We start from the raw sequence: 22,348 nt of genomic DNA, 5'->3' as shown, positions 1-22,348 counted from the left end.
ACAATTGAGGGATTGATGTTTTTGCTGTAAGTCATCCTTTTGGGGGGTCCTTTTGAATATTGGTCTCTATAGGTGAGATCAGATTGGGCTCAAAGAAAACTGTGAGGCTTACAGGTTTTTTAAAGGGCCCCTTCCGCTTTAATTTGGGACTTGCCCCTTCTGGTACTATGCTGGAATCCTGGCTCCCTTTTCTCAGGTATGGCTCCAGAACAAAGTGAGTGTGATGAGATAGAATGCCTGTATGCAGAATTTACTTCCACAAAAGATAAAGACCTTCCGTTAAAAATAGCTCATTTTTGGCAGCCCTCATGTGGCCTTTTATAACTTCCCGGCAAAAGCCCTCAGAAGACACAGAAAAAAATACCCAGGCCTATAAAAATGCCGGTGACCAACATTGATGGGGGTGGGGGCGGGGAATAGATTTTGAAGAGGCTAAGGTCATGCCATGCCTCTCTTTCTCTCCTTCTCAAGAATGATCACAACCCATTTCTATTCCCCTGTATCACCCAGGATTTCTAAAGGCAGTGTCTCTTGGGAGAGACCCAGCCTTGAAGAACCAGATCCATCATTCTTGAGTTCTTTTGCACATTTCAGACATTTATACCAACATCCGTAAACCAAGAATTAGGCACTATGGGTAGAACAAGGGCTATTTTTAAAATTTGAAGACATCGGTGTTATGTAGCAAATAGCTAAAAACACTAAAGCCTCCAATACAAGACAAGAAGAGTGAGGAATGTAAGCAGCTTCCCTACTCACAAGGCAATGAAACTTTAAAATGGGGTCCCAAAGGCAACAAGAGTTCAGATGTTAATGTGTGTCCCCCCTAAACACCTATCTTATTACATGTTGAGAGAAAGCCTAGAATCACCCAGGAGGGCATTCCAACACAGAAAAGACTGGGCTTGTTCCATGTAATGGTGAGTACATAGAGATGTCCCTCCTTACCCCCATCCCCACCCTGCATATGGCACTGGGCAACAATGTTCTGGATAGTAAATAAAGTACAGTAACTGAGAGATGCTAATAGGACAGACCACAGATACTTAGGATGGAATATATGCCCAGAGGATGCAAGAAAAATAGCCAAAAGTTTTTTAAGACTCCAAGATGAGGACAAGTTGGCAAAATTGAGAGATCATAAAGGGCACATAATTCTACCAATAGCCAGAGTGGTAACCGGTCTATAGGATGTCTCATTTAGTGGGACATAGAGTTGGCTCAGTGGTTTAGGGCACTGGCTGCTCTTGTAAGAGGACCAGGGTTCAATTCCCACTGCCTACATGGTGGCTTATAACTGTCTATAACTCTGATCCCAGGACATCAGATGCCCTCATATGGGGGCATGTAGACAAGTTGGGGGTGGTGGTGGGAATGGGATCAGATGTACCAAGAGATCTCCTCAGGATGAGTTAATTTTGATATGCAGAGGAGGTAGGTAGGTCTCTGAGCATGGATCCCAGAGGAAAGGCCAGTGCTACAAACACAGGCTTCAGAGCCATCCATATGCACCACTGCACACCCTCACAGAACTGAATGAGAAGCCTCGTAAGAAAATTCAGGCAAGGAGAAGAGGTCTTAGGATGATGACCCAAGTGTTCCAATGTCTAGAGTCCCAGCAGAGAAGGAGGATCAGTAAATGAGAAAGAGAAGGCGAGGACAGTGAAGTAAGAGGAAACCCAGAATACAGCATCATGAAAATTAAGGGAGAAAGGGGTCAACTAAACGAACAGAAAAACTGGGTTAAAGGTTGCTGCATGATGGGTTGGTAAGATGGCACAGTGGGCAAAGGTGTCTGCCACCAGGCACAACCCAAGTTTAATTCTGAGGGCCCACAGAGTAGAAGGAGAGAACTGACATCCACTGGCTGTTCTATGACCTCCATATATGCCCAGTGGCATGTGCCCTAACACAAGATAAATATAATTAAAAAGTGTGAAAGATGCTAAATGGTTGGGTAATAAAAGACTAGAGAATTTGGCTGTTAGTTTTACAGTCTTCATAAAAACTTGAGTTTATCAGAGGAGGGGTGGGATGAGGGTGAAAATTCTCCAATACAGATTGACAAAAGAACTTAAAACAGACCATGAGGGCAGTGAGTGTAGATTATAGATAACTGTGAGGATTTGAGCTGGGAAGGATTTCAGAAAACAAGATTCTGTTTGGTTCTTAGATGAATTACAGTAAAGCATGTGTGTGGGTCCGTGGGAACATTCTAATATGAAAGGCCAAAGGAAAAATCATAGTAGCATCATCCTTGGGCAAAGATGGGATTCAGAATGAACATGGAAACATGGACCCCAATCAGGAGTGGGGCCACTCTTCTATAGTGTAACTGGCTAGTTTTATGTCAACTTGGCACAAGCTAGTGTAGCATGAATCTTAAAAAGTTCTTATTAATAAAATCAAAACTGAGGCCAGTTATTGGGGTGAACTCTGGAAGATCAGAGAGACAGAACAAGCCACAGCTAACTTCACCTGGCCAACTTCTCAGCTGATCTTGTTTCCTCAGACTGGAAGCCTCTGTGTCCTCATATCTGAATGGCTCTCAGCTGAACTGTGCTGCTCAAAACCTAAAAGCTTAACCAGCCAAATGTTTAACCAGGCCAAATGCTTCTAGTTCCTGGTCCTCACACCTTATATATCTTTCTGCCTTCTACCATCACTCCCTGGGATTAAAGACTCACTCCCTGGGATTAAAGGTGTGTATCACCATGCCTGGCTGTTTTCAATGTGGCCTTGAACTCACAGAGATCCCAGATGGATTTCTGCCTCTGGAATGCTAGGATTAAAGGCGTGAGTGCCAACATTTTCTAGCCTAAGTATCTAGTGGCTTTTCTGTTCTCTGACCCCAGATAAGTTTATTTGGGTACACAATATTTTGGGGAACACAATACCACCACATTTCCCCTTTTTTTGCCTAAAATTTAAAAAAGCTTACAACTAATACAAGAAAAACTATATCCAATAAGTATATCAAGATTACATTAACGGTGTCTAGTCCACTAACATTTGACAGATTCAGGCAAAAAACTCCATTAATATATAACAATGTCCAGTCCAGTAACATTTGATAAACTCAGACAAAAAATTTTCATTACTCATCTTATTTAAAACAAGTAGCTCCTTTTTAAAAGTATTTTTCTTTTCATAATAGATTCAGTAATCTACCTTTTGTCATTTTTATATCTTCCCCTTTTTCTTTTTAGTGTAGATTCAGTGATCTACTCATTTATCCTATTATTTCTTTATCTTTTTTTAAACAAAAACTCTGAATCTAATCTCCTTGTTCAGCTTTTTTCCTGACCATTAACAATTAACAACTTGTAACCAACCACCATAAACAATGATAATATCCATAATTCAAACGACCAAAAACCTCCCATCCCACCTCTTGGGAATGTGGGTGTCATTTTCTTAAAATTACTTTCTGCTTTCTAGGGCAAAGACATCTTTAGGGAATCCTGAAAAGAAAATTTTTGGGTTAATTGTCAAGTCCTGTATCATTTATCCAGTCTCTGTATAATAGGAAATTTTAGGGCTTGTCACAAGTCCTTGTTCGAGTAGTCTGTCAGGCTGGATCATCTCAGCTAGTCATCTCAAAATTGTCCTGACCCATTTGTAGTCCAAAGTCAATCTTTCCTTGGTGTTAATCAGCTTAATGGTTTTATCATAGTCCATGTGGAATCATTGTTGTGGGGTCCTATCATCCTTTTGAAGATTTCAAAGTTGCTGGTAGGCATGGTCATGGTTCCCAGTAGATTTTTTTTTTTATGCCTCCTCTGTGGTTTGGAGCAATCATAGTCTGATAAATGTCTGTCTCTCAGAACCATGAACATTCTTCCCTAGAAGAGAGTATCTTCACAGCAATTTCTCCTCACCATTTGTCTTGCCAAACTTTCCCAAACTGACCTTTGCCGATGCTTTCTTGTAACATGATGGTCCTGGCAATTCTTCTCCAAACAAGCAGCGGTAAACCCTTCGTCCCAGGTAGCAGCATCACCACAGTCACCAACACGATGAGAAGTAACCAGCAACTCGGAGTAGCAGCCGCTGCCTTCATGGTTCCACCACTGTTTGTGGTTCGGCCCGGGCTGAAGCTTCTCCCAAACCTCCTAGGCAGGCCCACCTTGGGATACTTCTGACTCTGTCTCCTTCAGCAAATCCTACCAGCGTGCACCCGCCACAACCAGCTGAGTATAGCTTGGGCCTTGAGCTGGGGCCGGCAAGGCCACAGGCAAGAGGCTTTTTAGTGAATTTGTACCATGAACGTTGGGCACCAGATGTAGCATGAATCTTAAAAAGTTCTTATTAATAAAATCAAAACTGAGGCCAGTTATTGGGGTGAACTCTGGAAGATCAGAAAGACAGAACAAGCCACAGCTAACTTCACCTGGCCAATTTCTCAGCTGATCTTGTTTCCTCAGACTGGAAGCCTCTGTGTCCTCATCTGAATGGATCTCAGCTGAACTGTGCTGCTCAAAACCTAAAAGCTTAACCAGCCAAATGTTTAACCAGGCCAAATGCTTCTAGTTCCTGGTCCTCACGCCTTATACATCTTTCTGCCTTCTACCATCACTCCCTGGGATTAAAGACTCACTCCCTGGGATTAAAGGTGTGTATCACCATGCCTGGCTGTTTTCAATGTGGCCTTGAACTCACAGAGATTCCAGATGGATTTCTGCCTCTGGAATGCTAGGATTAAAGGCATGAGTGCCAACATTTTCTAGCCTAAGTATCTAGTGGCTTTTCTGTTCTCTGACCCCAGATAAGTTTATTTGGGTACACAATATTTTGGGGAACACAATACCACCACAAGCTAGAGTCATCAAGAGGAGGGAGCCTCAACTGAGAAAATGCCTCCATAAGATCGGGCTGTGAGGTGTTTTCTTAATTAGTGATCAGTGAAATTCAACAGTTGTCCACCATCCAGTTAAGGTGTGGCCCTGAGAATCTAAAGAGACATATTAGCTCAAGGTAGGTGGATGGTTTGGTTAAGCAGGTAGGAGGTTTCATCAGGTAAGCGAAATGGGGGGGGGATAGAAAATGCTAGGAAGGAAATGGTTCTGACACTTGATCAAAGCCCTGAAACTGGATGGGTGATGAGGGAAACCAAGATATGTGATGTGTATGTGGCTGGGAAACGTGATACATGGTGGAGTTAATGCAATGGTCCCCATGTGGTCAGAAGAGAGCTGGGAGAAGGGACAGGTGTCCTAGGAAGATCCTAGGGTGGTAGCTGGAGCCAGACAGTGTTGAAATAGAGAGTTTAGGGTTCTTGGGAGTGATAAGACCAAGGACACACAGCTGAGGTGGGACAAAGGACATACATTTCAAGCTGAGGTCATCAGTGATCTGTATGCTAAAGTTTCAAATTGCCAAGCAGGATGAAGACGTAAGAGCAAAGAGAATAATAAAGTGAGCTGAGGGCTGAAGTCATCAGGGATGAAGAGGAGGCTAAAGGCAGTAAGAAGTGTTTGGCTGTTAGCTCTGATCACGTGTCCATCACTAGCATAGTATCTCGGAATTTTGATGGAGAAAAGGGAAAAATGTTTAAAAGTAATCGTTTGGGGTAATAAATTCGCCTGCTGAATATGTGAGCTTTGGTGTGTGTAGGCGTATCAGTTTCCTGTGACTGCTGTAACAAGTTAACATAAGCTTTGTTGTTAGAACACAGATACTCTCTCACAGTTCTAAAGGTCAGAAGTACAAAAATACCGCTGGCCACCCACCAATCAAGGTATTGGCAAGTTTGTGCTTGCTCCAGCGTGCTGGGAGAGGACCAGGTCTTTTCCGTTTCTGTAGCATGAATCTTAAAAGTTCTTATTAATAAAATCAAACCTGAGGCAGGTATTGGGGTGAAATACTGGAAGATCAGAGAGACAGAACAAGCCACAGCTAACCTCACCTGGCCAACTTCTCAGCTGGTCTTGTTTCCTCAGACTGGAAGCTTCTGTGTCCTCATCGCAATGGCTCTCAGCTGAACTGCTGCTCCAAAGCCTGAAGCTTAACCAGCCAAATGCTTCTAGTTTCTGGTCTTCACGCCTTATGAACCTTTCTGCTTTCTACCATCACTCCCTGGGATTAAAGGCTGCTTTCTGGGATTAAAGGCGTGAGTCACCATGCCTGGCTGTTTCCAATGCGGCCTCGAACTCACAGAGATCCAGAGGGATTTCTGTCTCTGGAATGCTAGGATTAAAGGCGTGTACTAACATTTTCTAGCCTAAGTATCTTGTGGCTTTTCTGTTTTCTGACCCCAGATAAGTTTATTAAGGTATACAATATTTTGGGGAACACAATACCACCATAGGTTTCCACCTCTCTCTCCACCCTTCCTCCTGCCCCCACATCTTGAGTGTTGGTTGGGATTACAGTCATGCCCTATCATGTCTAGCTCTCCTGTTCCCACTTAGCTATCAGTCTGTGAGTTATCACTTTCATCTTTAAGGACAGCATTTCAAATACATATTCCATTTTCTCATTGTCTTCTTTCTGTACATAAAATCAGCATGTGATTGTAGTTTTAGCCCACTCAGATAATCCAGTATAATCTTCCCATCTCAAGAACCTGGGTTTCGTGTTTTCTGCATGTGTAAGGTAACATGCATGGGTTCCAGGAAGTAGAATGTGGGTATCTTCTGGGAGGGCGACTTTCACTCTACCACATAGAGCCAGGAAGAAACATTAGCTTCTATTTTCTATGACTAGGATGAATCAATTTCCCCAGGATTGTCAGTTTTCCATAAAAATGCTAATAATAATATTAATAATGTTTATTATTTAAACATTCTTTTCTTTGCTTTGAGAATGTGTTTAGGGGGCACACCTGCCACAGAGCTCATGTGGAAGTCAGGAAATAACATACAGGAGTTGGTTCTCTCCTCCTCCTCCTCCTACTATGTGTGACTCAAACTCTAGTGGTCAATCCTGGTGGCAGGTGCCCTCTGATAAATCTTGCCAAACTCAATAAGATTTACTCTCGATTTAAATCTCAGAACGCATAAATCAAAAAAAAAAAAAAGAAGAAGAAGCAAAGAGCTGGGCTGTAAGCGCCTTCTAAAATAGGAAATGTGGAAAGGATACCAATTGCTCCTTCCATCGAATCCGAGAGAACCTGATTTTCTATTTTGCTTTTGAAAGTACTGACAAGAACCCTTTCCAGAAACCAAGTCACTGAACAATTGAACTGAGAAAGTTCCCAGTTTTAGGGACAGCAGGTTATTATCCCCTCCCGGATCTGTTCTCTACTTCTGCTCTCTTCTCCTCTCTGGTTAGAAATGCTTCACACCCATAATGATGTTCTGTATTTCCTTATCTGAGTCTCAGACCATCTGGAGGCATTCTGTCTTCCTTTTGCCTTTGGACTTTTTATAACCTGTGATTAGGGTACGGATGGTTAAAGACGCCTTCTTTATCTTCATCCAATTTCCCAAGTAGGGTTTACGTAATGCTAGGGTTCGTTTATTTAGATATGTAGATTGGTCTTGGGAAGACATGCAAGGATCTGAGATGTATGCTTGGCTCTGAGATATAGAGAATGCTCAGATGTAACTGAGATTTTTGACAGTGTTAATTGCCAGGATGCTGAAGGCAACCCATAGGCAGGCACAAATGCCATATGGGGTAACAGAATCCTGGTGCCTCTGCACTCAAAATATCCTAGCACTCCAAGGCTCTCTTACCATCTTACTGCTTCGGGGTTGTGCCAGGCCTCGGGTACCTCCTGACTAAATGCTGCAACTAGATTATCTGCTCAACTCTCACACTGCCCCCTTCTACCATAGTAACCTTGAGGGAGCCTCTGAAAAACCAACCATATTTTTCTTTTGCCCAAAACCTCAAAATGGCTTCTCACATCCCCCCAGCAAAAGCTAGCATCCTCCCAAAAGCAGTAAAGCCATGAACAAGTATGTCTGGCCATTCCTCTCCTGTCATTCTTAGGCACTGTCCCTCACTTGTTCTATTCTAGACTCATTGGTGTTCCTTACACTCTCTTGGGCCTTCCCACCCTGTGGTCTTAGTAATTGCCATTCTTCCTGTGACTGCCTCTCCACTCATCTGTTCCCGGGCAGAGCCTGTTCCCTGGCTTCCTCTGGACCATTGCTCAAAGGAGACTCTTTTAGAGAGGATAGAAAGGCTTTCCATGGTGCTTATAAAAGGAAGACTTTTGCCCCCTGTGTTCATTTTCTTGATGGGCACTATCGCCCTTGTCTATCTTATTTCACATGTTGTTCATATTTATCTGCTATAGGACTTTTTTTTTTTTTTTTTTTTTTTTTTCTTCAAACAGTGAGTTGCATGGGGCAGGGAGCTATCCCTGCACTCTGCTCAGAGCAGAGCATTTTGTATGACTGTTATTGCAACTTCTCTTATTGTTTTATCAAAAAATAAATATCAGGAGTTAAATATTAGGAAATAAACCTGAAAGATACATGGAGCAATGCAGAAACAATCACCTGACCCTCTTCTCCACCTTCCCGGATCAAACAGGCCCACACATCTCTCTAAACCCCTCCTTATTCCTTCTGTGTGTCCCTCTATCCTCCTCTGAGTCATCCAGAAAACTCTATGGTCCATTCTGGCCAGCTGAATGTGAACTCTGCCCTCTGAACCAAGATCTCCTTTGCTTAGTTTTCTTCCTGACCATGACCAATAATAACTTGCAACTAACCCCCCTAAATGACGACATATATCCACCACATGACCAAAATACACCCATACCTCTTGGGAATATGAGGGCCATGTTTTTAAAATTACTTCCTGTTGTCTGGGGGTAATGACACCTTTAGGGGACCTTGAAAAAACTGAGATAAGATTAAGTCCTGAAAGAGCTGGCTGTTGTCCAGTCTCAGCGTGATGGGAAAGTGCAAGGCCTATCTGAAGTACTGGCTGGAATAGTCTATAATACTGGACCATTGTAGCTAACTGCCTTGTAATTGTCCTGAGCAGTTTGTAGTCCAAAGCTGATATTTGGGCAGTGTTTGTCATCTGCATTGAATATAGGAGCTCCAGACATTGGTGTTCCTTGTACAATGTGAGGAAGGATGAAATTAGTTCTTTTTATAAACTGAAGCTTCTTGCTTTTCCGATATTTGTTGCTATTCTCTCCCAAGAAATTACTGCAAGCTCTTTGTCAATGTTCATTTTCTGCCTATAATAAGGCAATTTCAGCATTAGTAAAAGATATCACAATTTTTGTTGGGTCTATTCCTGTTAATTGATGAAGTCTTGACTTTCCTTTTAGAATCAATTCAGAAAACTTGTTTACATAGGCCTTTAATATTTTTACTCTGTGTGGTTGAAATATCCATTCTAATATATTATTTTCTTTCTGCATAGGAATTCCTGTAGGAGAATGTGTAGAAGGTAGTATGACTAGGATACAATTAAGCTCTGGATCCAAGCAACCCACATTTTTATCCTATAATTTTTCTTCTACAAAAGCCAATTCTCTCTTAGCCTCAGCTGATAATTTTCTTGGACTATTGTGGTGGTATTGTGTTCCCCAAAATATCGTGCACCCTAATAAACTTATCTGGGGTCAGAGACAGAATAGCCATAATATTAAACATAGAGGTTAGGCAGTGGTAGCACACGCCTTTAATCCTAGCATTCCAGAGGCAGAAATTTGTCTGGATCTCTGTGAGTTCAAGGCCACAAGGATACAGCCAAGCATGGTGACACACGCCTTTAATCCCAGGGAGTGATGGCAGATAGCAGAAAGGTATATAAGGCGTGAAGGAACTAGAAGCTTTTAGCTGGTTAAGCTTCAGGCTTTCAAGCAGCAGTTCAGCTGAGAGCCATTGGGATGAGGACACAGAAGCTGAGGAAAACAGGACCAGCTGAGGAACTGTCAAGGTAAGGAAGCTGTGGCTTGTTGTGCTTCTCTGATCATCCAGCATTCACCCCAATAACTGGCCTCAGGTTTGATTTCATTAATAAGACCTGTTAAGATTCCTGCTACAGAATATTTAAGTTCTTATTACCTTGTAAGGTTTGAAATAAATTACTTAGTTCTTGAGTTGTTAATCCAATTGTGGGCCACAGCTAGTTAATATCTCCTGGCATTTTTTGAAAATCATGAAGAGTTCTTAATTGATGACTCCTAATTTGTACTTTCTGTGGCTGAATTTTTTTTTTTTTTGTAAACCTACCTTATATCCTAAGTAATTAATAGAACCCACTTTTTGTATTTTTTCAGGAGCAATTTATAGTTCCCAGAGAGGCAAAATTTCCTTTACCTCTTCAAACATTTTTTTCCTAAGGTATTTGAGTCACAATCAGCTAGTAAGATATCATCCATCTCAAATTCCTGGCCGGTGAACGGACGCCAGCTTTTTGCTTTTCACGGTCTCCCTGCTCCGGTGGCTGGTTCTTGTCTGCTGCTCTCCATTCTTCAGCTCGAAGCCACAGGCGACAAACTCATGGCAGAGCGCAGGGAACTCGATCTGACCACAGGTGACAAACTCATGGCGGAGTGCAGGGAACTCGATCTGACAGGCGCCAAACAGAACACCGGCATGTGGCTGGTCAAGGTTCCTAAATACTTGTCCCAGCAATGGGCTAAAGCTCCTGGAAGAGGTGAAGTTGGGAAACTGAGGATTGCAAAGAATCAAGGAAAGACTAAGGTGTCTTTTACTTTGAATGAGGATCTTGCAAATGTTCATGATATCGGTGGGAAACCAGCTTCAGTCAGTGCTCCTAGAGAACATCCATTTGTCTTGCAAAGTGTTGGAGGACAGAAGTTAGCAGTGTTTACGGAGAGCTCCTCGGGTAAACAGTCATTGGAAGGAACAGTGGTACAGAGAGCCGAATGCCGACCTGCTGCCAGTGAAAGCTACATGAGATTAAAGAGGTTGCAAATAGAATTGTCTTCCAAACCTGTAAGGCTGTCACAGCAGCTGGACAAAGTTGTAACGACCAATTACAAGCCTGTTGCTAACCATCAGCACAATATTGAAAATGAAAGGAAGAAGAAGGAAGATGGAAAGCGAGTTCGGGCAGACAAACAACACGTCCTAGACATGCTGTTTTCAGCCTTTGAGAAACATCAGTACTATTATTTTAAGGACTTAGTGGACATCACAAAACAACCTGTGGGATACCTGAAAGAAATCTTGAAAGAAATTGGCATTTGGAACGTGAAGGGGATTCACAGAAACACCTGGGAGCTGAAGCCAGAGTATAGGCATTACCAAGCAGAAGAGAAGAGTGACTGAGAAGCATGTGCTGAGCCTTGAGAGGGCGCCATCAGCCAGCGGCTCACACCACACTGACTGCCTTTGGGACAGCACAAAGTTCTGCAGTTCCTCTCAGGAAACTGTTAAAGCTGGCGTTCCTTCCATAAGTTTCTCAAGTGCTTTTTACAGAGAAAGGTGTTATTTATAGACTAAACTTGTATTAAATAAACCATAGCATTCAGCTGGGCATGCTAGCGCATGCCACATGTCCAACATTCAGGAGGCTGAGGCGGGAAGATGCCAGTTTGAGGCGAGCCTGGAACACACAGCAAGATCCTCCCTCACAGAAGAAAAAAAATGTTTTCTTGGTTTGGATAGGTGTTTGGGAATTAAAACTGCTATTGTTTCTAAGGGTTAACTTTTCAAGTATAAGTGGGACATTTCCTAAATGAAAATTGTCTGTATTGCTGAGAAACTAATGAGGAAGGGCCATCAGCTACAGAAACTGTTAAGACAACACAGTCCAAGTTCCTTTTTCTGAAACTGAAGAGGGAACTCGTCTCCACAGAGGTCATGTTCACCTTCAAGCATACATCAATAAAGGGACCTGTTCACTTTGTACTAAATGGCAGCTTTCATCACTGGTCTGTTTTACCCTTATGATATGATAAGAGAAAGAGTCCAAACTGTGGGTGTTAGTGTTCCTTTTGTTTACTTTTAAAATAAGGAAATCAGGGCTAGAGAGTGGGCGCAGGTTATGGGCATACATTGCTCTTGCAGAAGGTATGAGTTTAGTTCCCAGCATTCACTTAGAATGGCTCACAGCGGCCTATAACTCCAGCTCCAAGGAACCCATACCCTCTTCAGGTCTGCTCAGGCAGCCACACATACATTCACACAGACACATGAGAATGTTTTTTTAAATCTCTTAATAATAATTGAAAATTAAGAACCTTTGCATTTCAAGATACATCTCCTCTAACCAGGTATAAGCTCTTTGGAGCCTGGCTCTGGCCTAAGAATTTCACTTCCCACTCTGCAGGCAAGAGCTGACCTTCGACTATCAGATTCCGTTGCCAACTGAGTCGGGGCTGTAGGGTGGTGCAGCTGAGGTAGAAAAGGCTGGCACTGTTTCCTAGAGCATTCAAATACCCTTTTCTTGTCGTCTTTAATTGATTGTGGATGAAAGCAGTCCATGCACACCATGAGTTTCTTCTAGACAAAATGCCACGTGTTAAAGCAGTCCTAAATCACACCTGCAAAGCAAAAGATCCTTCAACAAAGTAAGCACATTGAAAAGTTGCTTAGAGCTCGTTTGTGTTTTATTCTTTGCTCTGGATGCCTGCAGCCAAGCTGTACAAATGGCGGAAATGTAAGAAAATGTTGTACAATTAAGGCCAGGAAATAATTTTTCATTAAGAGAAGGACCTTAGCTGTGGTGGTATTGTGTTCCCCAAAATATCGTGTACCCTAATAAACTTATCTGGGGTCAGAGAACAGAAAAGCCACTAGATACTTAGGATAGGCACTGTTAGCACACGCCTTTAATCCTAGCATTCCAGAGGCAGAAATCCATCTGTTCAAGGATACAGCCAAGCATGGTGACTCACGCCTTTAATCCCAGAAAATGAGCCTTTAATCCCAGGGAGTGGTGGTAGAAAGCAGAAAGATATATAAGGCGTGAGGACCAGAAACTAGAGGCATTTGGCTTGGTTAAGCTTTTAGCTGGTTAAGATTCAGACTTTCAAGCAGCAGTTCAGCTGAGAGCCATTGGGATGAGGACACAGAAGCTTCCAGTCTGAGGAAACAAGACCAGCTGAGAAGTTGGCCAGGTGAGGTTAGCTGTGGCTTGTTCTGCTTCTCTGACCTTCCAGCATTCACCCCAATAACTGGCCTTAGGTTTGATTTTATTAATAAGAATCATTTAAGATTCTTGCTACAAGGAGCAGAGTCAGGCTCACAGCAGACAGAAAATGGATGAGCAGAGCCCTTCCTTGTGGGGCTGTTGAGTATGCTCCTAAGGAGCCTTTGGTAACTCAATGACAAGAAGAAAGGTGAGTTCCAGTAGGACACACACACAAGATACAACAGCAGCAGACTACCATACAGGTCCTTTAAGACAGTCTGCTGCCCACCTTGACATCTTCTGGACCACCGGTGATGCCACTCCCAGGACTCAGCTGTGACATTAGTAAGCACTCACTCAGCTGGATGTTCAAAGGCGTCTGTCACATGTGGAGCTCCAAAGAGACAGTGCTGTGCCTTGAACTTCAAAAGTGAATACTGCTCTTTCCACAGTGACGCTAAAGGGGAGACTTCAGTCATGTGTCACCAATATGTTCAGCATACAAAAAAGTTGGCATCACAGCTATAAAAAGATCTCTCAGAACCAGTAACAAAACAAACTACATAGTTTAAAATGGGCAATAAATGTAAACATAGCGTTTCTTATAGGGTTGGATCAGTAGCACATGAAAAGATGCCCAACAATCAGTGGTAACTAGAGAAACGAAATTAAGACCATAAAAATATGCCACGTGCCTGCTGGGTAGGCAAAACCTGTCTATAGAAACTTGGCAGTATCAGGTGCTAGTGCCCAAGGAGAGCAGCCGGAACTCTCAGACGCTGTCCATGGTCCTGCAGAATGACGGGCAGCTCTTGAAAAAAATTTTAAAAGCTTCCTAAAGTTAAGCGTGCAACTCCACAGTCCTGCTACCAGGAGATGAAGATGCACGTGTTTAGAAACCTGAAGCTTCAGCCGGGTGGTGGTGGTGGTGGTGGTGGTGGTGGTGGTGGTGGTGGTGGTGGTGGTGGTGGTGTTGCACACCTTTAATCCCAGGACTCGGGAGGCAGAGCCAGAAGGATCTCTGTGAGTTCGATTCCAGCCTGGTCTACAGAGCGAGATCTAGGACAGGCACCAAAGCTACACAGAGAAACCCTGTCTTGAAAAACCAAAAAGCGAAGAAACTTGTAGCTTTAGTTTCAATCACCAAATCCTGGAAAGCACTCAGATGTGCGCCAGATAGTAGATCAGACTTTGGTATAGTCTTGTATTGGGTCTCTTCCCATACTGAAGATGAGGGACTCCTGATACACGCAGTTGGATAGATCTCTGGTACATTTGATGTGGCCCCCTACTGTGTGCTTCCATCCAGCATCTGCAAGAGCAGAACAGGAGGCAAAAAGTAGGCCAGTATTTGTATGGGGTATACTTGGGAGATACTACAAAGACAAGGGAACTTTGGACAATGAAAAAGCTGATTGCTTCTGTGATTATATGATATGAATGAAAATTTGATGTGCGTGTTTAAAAGGTGTGGTGGCATATGCCTGTAATCCCAGCAGAGGGTAAATTGAGGCAAAAGGACTGCGCTTCCAGCCCAGGCCACATAGCAGGACCCTGCCAACAGATAGTTTTAAAGGGAGAGAGGGACATGTTTTCAGACTACTTTAATTTGTGTGGTGGTGGTGGGGGGAGACTAGGGAGTTAGCCTTGGGCCTGTGCATACTAGTTGTGTTCTCCACAAAGCACTTAGTATCCCAGACAGGCCTGGAGCTTTGGATCCTCTTACCTTAGCCTCCTGAGTAGCCGGGGTTGTAGGCCTGTACCACAAGGCCCTGGTCAAACTAACTTTTTCAAAATTAAATAGAGTGAAAACTAGAACAAATGTCCATTAACAGGGAAGGTTAAGTAACTGGTCTATGTAATGGAATGTCTACAACAGTTTAAAAGAATGTGGTATGCTGTTGTGAACTGACAGTTTCCTGCGCTTCAGTAGCAACGTGTTTCAGAACAATGTTAAGGGCTAGAGAGATGGCTCAGTCGTTAAGAGCACATGTTGCTCTTGCAGAGGACCGAGTTTTGGATCCCAGCTCCTGCAGTGATTCACAGCTAACTAACTACAACCCCAATTCCAGAGGCTCTGACCACCAGACACACATGGTACACATACATGTGTGGCAAAAAGGCAAAGCAGTCATACACATAAAATAAGTAAATCAGAAAAGTTAGCAAATGTTAATTGTGGGTGGTTGAAATTCTGCATAATATAAGCAGGAAAACACTTTTTGTAATATGCTGGTTACAGTAATAACATTAAAACTAGCAAAAAAGATATCATCCATAATAGTAAATTATAGATTGAGGAAACTGTTTATGAATTATTTCCAATGGCTGTTGTACAAAATATTGACACAAGGTAGAGTTGTTTAACATCCCTTATGAAATAATTTTCCACTGATACCTTTTAACAGGCTGTGAATTATTATAAGTATGCATTGTGGAGGCAAATTTTTCTCTATCCTGTTCTTGTAAAGGTATAGCAAAAACAAACAAACAAACAAACAAAAAACAGTCTTTTAAATGAATCACTGTCATAGACCATCCTTTGGATAACAGAGAAGGCAAGGGAATTCCAGGCTGTAAAGAGCACATTGGCTGAATTACCTTATTTATGGCTCTTGAATCTATGAACTGCTGGGGGATATCTTTCTGTATGCTGTGAGTATATATTGTTTTGGTTGGTTGATAAATAAAGCTGCATTGGCCTATGGCATGGCAGTTTAGAGGCAGGCAGGAAATCCAGGCAGAGATACGATACGAGGATAAGAAAGGAGATGGGGGAATGTCAGCCTGCCGCCAGGAGAAGCAAGATGTGAAAGTACAGGTAAAGCCACAGAACACATGGCAATACATAGATTAATGGAAATGGGTTAATTCAAGTTATAAGAGCTAGCTGGTAAGAAGCCTGAGCCATAGGCCATACAATTTACAGTTAATATTAAGCCTCTGAGTGATTATTTTATAAGCAGCTGAGGGACCGCGGGGCCAGGCACAACTGGAGGAACACAGACTGTGGGGCCAGGTGTGACCTGAGAAATGTGGGCTCTTGCCCCACCAGGAACTTAGGTCACCTCTGAAGAGGTGGCCTGGAACCGAGGAAAGGTAAAGGTGCTGCTCACCTGTTTCCCAGCTTTCCTCTTACCTGGAGACAATCAGACACAGTGGGGAGTCAAGTCAAGCAAGAACTCCTTTATTGTTAGGCAGTCAGCCTCTTTTATAGCAAAAAAACCTCAGAACCCTAGGAGGGGGTGGAAGGAACCAACCCATCATTTTAAAGGTCACCCTATACTCATTTTCTTGTTTATGAGTTGTTTATGCACTGACATCGTCTCCTGATCTTAGTATTTTATCTCAGTGTAAACAACTTGAGCTAACTTCCTCTCAACATCATCTGTGTAGCTCATGTATGCCCCACAGAGAAAAACTTCTGACTACAGTTAACGTTCTCTATTTTCCATATTTATTTTCAATGGCAAACATAGGGGAAATCCAAGGACTGGTTGACTCTTCAATATGTTGAGTATCTAGCTGCTCCCATAATGGCTGTTCTAGTGCCTATAATTTTTCTGATGTCAAAAGCCATGAGGTACAACAAAACCCACTATAAGAATTTATTAAGGGAAGGGAACTGAAGGGATGTATTTGGGCCTATGGAAGGATCATGCAGGAAGAAAGGGTGGAGGGATGAGTGGGACCCACTTTTATAGATTCCCCCACACGTGCACATGTAGCTGGAGTTTTCTTCAGTCCTGCCTGGTCCACAGTCAGGACAAATCTCTCTCACCCACCAGTCTCACAGCCACTTTGACCCAACCGAGTAAACACATAGAGACTTATATTGTTTAAACTGTTTGGCCATGGCAGGCTTCTTGCTAACTGTTCTTATATCTTAAATTAATCCATTTCTATAAATCTATACCTTGCCATGTGGCTCGTGGCTTACCGGCATCTTCACATGCTACTTGTCATGGTGGCGGCTGGCAGTGTCTCCTCCCACCTTCCTGTTCTCTCAATTCTCCTCTCTGTTAGTCCTGCCTGTACTTCCTGTCTGGCCACTGGCCAATCAGTGTTTTATTTATTGACCAATCAGAGCATTTGACATACAGACCATCCCACAGCATGAGCATATGGGTTTATGTACTACACCACACATGCGCATAGATTATGTGATCATGCTGTGTGCAAATTACATGATCACACAGCATACAGATTATGTAGGATGTAAGGTCCTTGGATGACTAAGCATCTTGCCAGCGCATGCATGGTCATGGGGGAGTGGCTAGGAATTCTAGCAGTAAGTAGACCTAGTTTTCTAAATAAGAGTTGAATCATGTGTAGCAAATTAAGATTCAACCTTGGTTACAAGTTTTAAGCTTACTTTTTTGTGTTATAGATTTTACAGATTCTTTAACCACACCCACTGAATTTACAGATTCTGAGGTAAAGACTGTTTACGCAATGGTCTTTACAGATTTGTTGAGAGCAGAGTACAGAGAAATTACAGAGATAAAAGATTTTCAGGAGTGGGAAGTTGAAAAAACCTTAGAGATAAGAGATTTTGGAATAATTTGCTTGTGTGGTGGCAGAAGTTGTTACAATCTGTGGGACTCTGGAACTCAAGTGTGCCATTTTTGGTCACTGAGCCGTCCAGAGGCCAAGCCACTTGCAATAAGACAGCCAGGCTTTAATCAAATCTCTGAGTCCAAGGAAAGAATTGAGTCCAAGGAGAAAAGGAGCAAGGGATGTGAAGTGAACTCTGCCATATGGAGGGAGGCCTTCAATAAGCTGCAGGAGGGAGCTGAGAGACAGAGAAGAGAGTAGCTGTGAGGAACCAGGAGAAACAAGCTGGAACAAACTCCACCCAAGGGAGAGTTTCAACAGCATAGAGGCTCTGAGGGCATAAGGGAGCTGCAAGAGTTCCCAGAGGGAGTTGGCAGAAAGGAGGGACAAAGTCACACAGGCCCAAAAGGGCTTAAGGAAGCTGTGGGACTTAGCAGACAGCTTTTAAGGGGAGGAGGCCAGGAAACTCACAAAGTACAGGCCCAAGAGGGCATGAGGAGAGAGAGGGCAGGCAGCCCCTAGGGGAAGGTGAGGAAGTTCCAAGAAGATAAGAGAGGCCATGCAGGAGGAGAGGGGGTAAATGTGATGACAAGAATTTCAATCGGGGGCATCCCCAAGCAGACTGAGAGACTTGACCAGCGAGAAATGACCAAAATCACAGAGGAGAGGTGTCCCTTAACACTTGATAGGGCCCTGGGAGTGGGAGAGGAGCTTCCTGGTACACCAATGTGGCTTTCGTAGTAAAAGTAGACAAAGCAGGCAGCTCCCTGGTGATACTTACCTAGTAGAGGAGGAGAGACAAGGAGGAGGGCAGGTAGAGGAGAAGACGGCTGAGGAGGTGGACTGGGAGAGACTCTTGGGGAAATGGAGGGTTCCAATAGAGGGAGAGGAGTAAGTGTCTTAGTAAGAGAGTTGCCTATGAGCTGGGGCCCCAAAGAGCACAGAAGGAGATGCTCATGTGGTGTGCTGTGGGATGTTCTGTATGTCAAATATGTTTAGTAAATAAAACACTGATTGGCCAGTAGCCAGGCAGGAAGGATAGGCGGGACAAGCAGAGAAGAGAATTCTGGGAAGTGGAAGGCTGAGTGGGAGACACTGCCAGCCGCTGCCATGACAAGCAGCATGTGAAGATGCCAGTAAGCCACGAGCCATGTGGCAAGGTATAGATTTATAGAAATGGATTAGTTTAAGCTATAAGAACAGTTAGCAAGAAGCCTGCCACGGCCATAGTTTGTAAGCAATATAAGTCTCTGTGTTTACTTGGTTGGGTCTGAGCAGCTGTGGGACTGGCGGGTGACAGAGATTTGTCCTGACTGTGGGATCTAGCTACAGTGGTGGGTGCCCCAGAGGGCATAGCAGGCTCCAGGAGCCAGAGAAAGGACACTTCCTGGTAAGCAAAGAGAGATGCATGGTTAGAGTAGGTGGACAGAAGAAGCTCTGAAATGTCAAGACTCTAGAATGTGGAGCCAACTATGGTGAGTGGTAGAAGCCAACAGAATCAAACAGTCCTTTCAAAGCACAGGCAAGTCAGATCAGCAGCGTGGTATGGAGACACGGAGTTCCTCGGAAGGGAACTCATACTCCAGTCCTGTGATTTGGGCACCGGATGAATGAAAAAGTGAAATAAAAGGAGAAGGACATGACTACTAAAATACGGAGATTTTATTGCAGAGGGAAGAGTACTGGCTGAACACGGTTGGCTGACTAAACCGGACCGTGAAACGAGAGAGGGCAAGAGAGGCCAAGAGAGGTACTCCTGGCTGAGGTAGCCCAGGCCAAAAGACAAAAAGGGCCAGGTAATCAAAATGGCTGGGTTACATAGGAAAGAGCAGCCGGGGGACAACCGAGCCTCTGAGCGGTGGATGTTTAGGACAGGGGCAAGGCATGCCAGCCATACCCTGTAATGAGTAGGTACTGAGGGATGCTGGGGAAACCTGGTGTCCAGGGTCACTTTGATATATTAAATAGGTACCCTAGTTAGCCATTAGAGACCTAAAGGTATCTTTCAAATGTATATGTTGTAAAAATAAAGTTTTGTTCTTGTCGTTTTTTAGGTATGTATTGAAGCCCTAACCCTGGCAGTTCAGAATGTGACTGCATTTGGAGCTTGCTGTTTAAAGAGGTGATCGATTTGCACTTAGGACATAGAGAAGGCCTGAATTCAATCTATTGTTTTTAATAATAAGAGGGAATTAAGACACACAGGAGACACCAGGGATGTGCACACACAGATTTAAGGCCACACAAGGACACAGTGAGAGAGTAGCCATCTTCAAGTGAAGAAGAGGGACCTCAGAAGAGACCAAACCAGCAGACCTCTTGTCTTGGATTTCCAGCTTCCAGAATATAAGAAAATGTGTTTTTTATTTAAGGTGGTCAGTCCTCCTGCTTTATAATGCCAACCCCAGGAGACTGGGTCCTAGCTTTCAGGAAGAAGTGCCATTTTGAATTGTGCTTTCAAAATGCCTGGATCTAGGAAGCGGGAGGCGAGGGGACAGAAGCTCACTAACTTTCCTCAGGGCCTTGTGGTTCCAGGTAGTCCATTATCAGCATGTGGGAGAGATGCCCTATTGCTCAGAGCTATGGGGTAAAGCCAGAGGGACTTCAATACCAACATAGCAAGTGTTGCGGGCTATCCACCAGAGAAGAGTGCTTAGGAATGGGTTTAAGACAACAGAAAGTCTTTATTGGCTGCTGGTGATTATACTGGGTGTTCAGGATCCCAGTGTAGCACTGAGCCTTTCTCAGGGTGAGCTTTTAAGTACAAAAGCTATGTTCACTTAACAAGAACAGTTAGCTTTTAGTTATAACTACAGAAGCCAAAAAGCAAGGCTAGTACATTTACAAACTTTCCCAGAACCCTGGGCTTTGATGGATGAAGTCCTTGTTTTTGTTTTCACAGGTTGTCCTGTCTACATGTTGAGTTGTACGGCCTGAATGGTACTTCCATCATGGAGTCAGTTGTGCTAAAGTCTGAGGGCCTGTTACAATGAGTGCTGGCCTAATACATAGAATACCTCGTGTTGTCATCAACTAGTAGACTAGTATGACCCCTGGAGGAGGGCTTGCTACAGGCCAGGTTCTCCAACTGCTTTGCATGCTTTGGGTAGCCCGATCCTCCCTACTCTACGAAAGGTCGTCACTCATTTTCTGATGAGGAAAAGGAGGCACATGTTAATCCCAATGTCGAGAATAAGACCACTACCACAATTTGAGCCAAATTTGAAGCAAGCTTGATTTTTTTTTTAATTGAGGTGTACCCAAGAGCTAGCCAGAGACTGCTTCCTCAGTGTGTTTAAAGAGAACAGCCCCAAATCCATCTCTTGGGCCCCTTTTAAGTAATAAAATCATGAGTAGCTTTATGGAAGAGACACAATGGGGCAAAAAGGAAATAAAAATATCAAAATAACATCAGGTGATCACTCTGTGATTAGGGAGGGTCAGACAGAGTCAGGATATTCTCAAAAACAAGTCAAGGTCATGGTCGGGGGAAGGTCAGGTTCCGGGAGACAGAGAGCAACTCAGCTCTCACAGTAACTAGAAACTTATTTTTAACAATACAGCATAATGGCTCCTGCCTTCAAAATGGAGTCAGGCAGGTTTCTCACAGAGGCTGGGGAGATTTCTGAGGTCATGAGATTTTATATGGCAGAGCCAAGGTTTGACTAGGGAGCCTGTGCCTTACGACTCCTACTTTCTGCTTCCCTGACACATTCCCGTGTGCTGATCATTGGCTCACCGGCTCTCTTAGCGTGGTCGTTGGCTAGCACACTAGCATGCTAGCACCAGATCACCTTTCTAGGGCTGCAAGTTGTTACTCAAGACTATCGAGAAAAAACCGTTACCATCCAAGACTCCCAGCTTTTCCTTGGCTTTCTCGCCAGTTCCTTTATTTGGCTTTTCATAGTCACTCAACCTTCTGGAGTGCTCTCTATGACCATTATGGTGATATTTTATTTGTGCTGAAATGTGATTTTATTTGTGTGTTAATAAATAAAGTTGCCTGGAGATCAGAGGTCATAGCCATTAAGCAGAAGTCAGGCGGTGGTAGCCCACGCCCTTAATCCGATCACTTGGCACGCAGAGTCTCTGTGTGGTCAAGGACATGGCCAAGCAAGGTGACCTGAATTTTTAATCCCAGTACCAATCATAGAGACCTGGAGGTCTGTACAGACAGGCAGTGACAAGGAAGTCATGTTGTTGGGTTTAGAGCCAATGAGAAGGCAGAACAGAAAGGCAATAAAAAGACAGGTCACACAGGAGAAGGTCTCTGTCTCAGGGGAAGCGACGGCACCATGTGGTAAGCTAAAGGGAGTCATGGTTCTTGCTCTGACCTCTTAACTCTGTATTTGGCTCTGTGTTTCTTATTTACTAAGACAGTTTAGAATTTCATCTACAGTCCGTTCTCACCCACCATTCAAACCCAACCCCCGCTCTTCTGCCCCAAATCCTGCCTTCCACACAGCAGTTCATGCTAACTTGCTCCTCCGAAAATTCTGGTGCATGCATGGCTAATTTAGGAATAATCATTTGTTTCCTTTTTTCCCTACCCTTCTTTTCCTTCTCTCCCTTCCTCCTTTCATTTTATTATGGTTTTTATTTGAAGACGGAATATTACTTTGCAGCCCAACCTACACTCACTAGGTAGCCTAGGCTTGACCTTGAACTTGCAGCAATCCCACTGCCTCAGTCTCCCAAGTGTTTGGATTATGGGTGTGAGCTTCCACACCCAGCCTTCTTACTAAAGTTATTCTTTTGATAACTT

At 43.6% G+C, this 22,348-nt stretch overlaps 1 protein-coding gene across 1 annotated transcript; it reads left to right on the top strand.

The window, feature by feature from the left end:
* The first annotated feature begins 10,469 nt into the window (after positions 1 to 10,469).
* Positions 10,470 to 11,219, top strand: LOC131916307 (general transcription factor IIF subunit 2-like). Its single transcript, XM_059269616.1, has one exon. The coding sequence runs from the start codon at positions 10,470 to 10,472 to the stop codon at positions 11,217 to 11,219; it is 750 nt and encodes a 249-aa protein (XP_059125599.1).
* Positions 11,220 to 22,348: the final 11,129 nt, after the last annotated feature.

This window comes from Peromyscus eremicus, chromosome 8a (genome assembly GCF_949786415.1).
Source record: "Peromyscus eremicus chromosome 8a, PerEre_H2_v1, whole genome shotgun sequence".
Classification (NCBI taxonomy): domain Eukaryota; kingdom Metazoa; phylum Chordata; class Mammalia; order Rodentia; family Cricetidae; genus Peromyscus; species Peromyscus eremicus.
This window is presented reverse-complemented; position numbering and strand designations above follow the sequence as displayed.

Bases quoted from the DNA above. Each gene is read 5' to 3' on its own strand.
- LOC131916307 (XM_059269616.1), top strand. From the start codon at position 10,470: ATGGCGGAGTGCAGGGAACTCGATCTGACAGGCGCCAAACAGAACACC.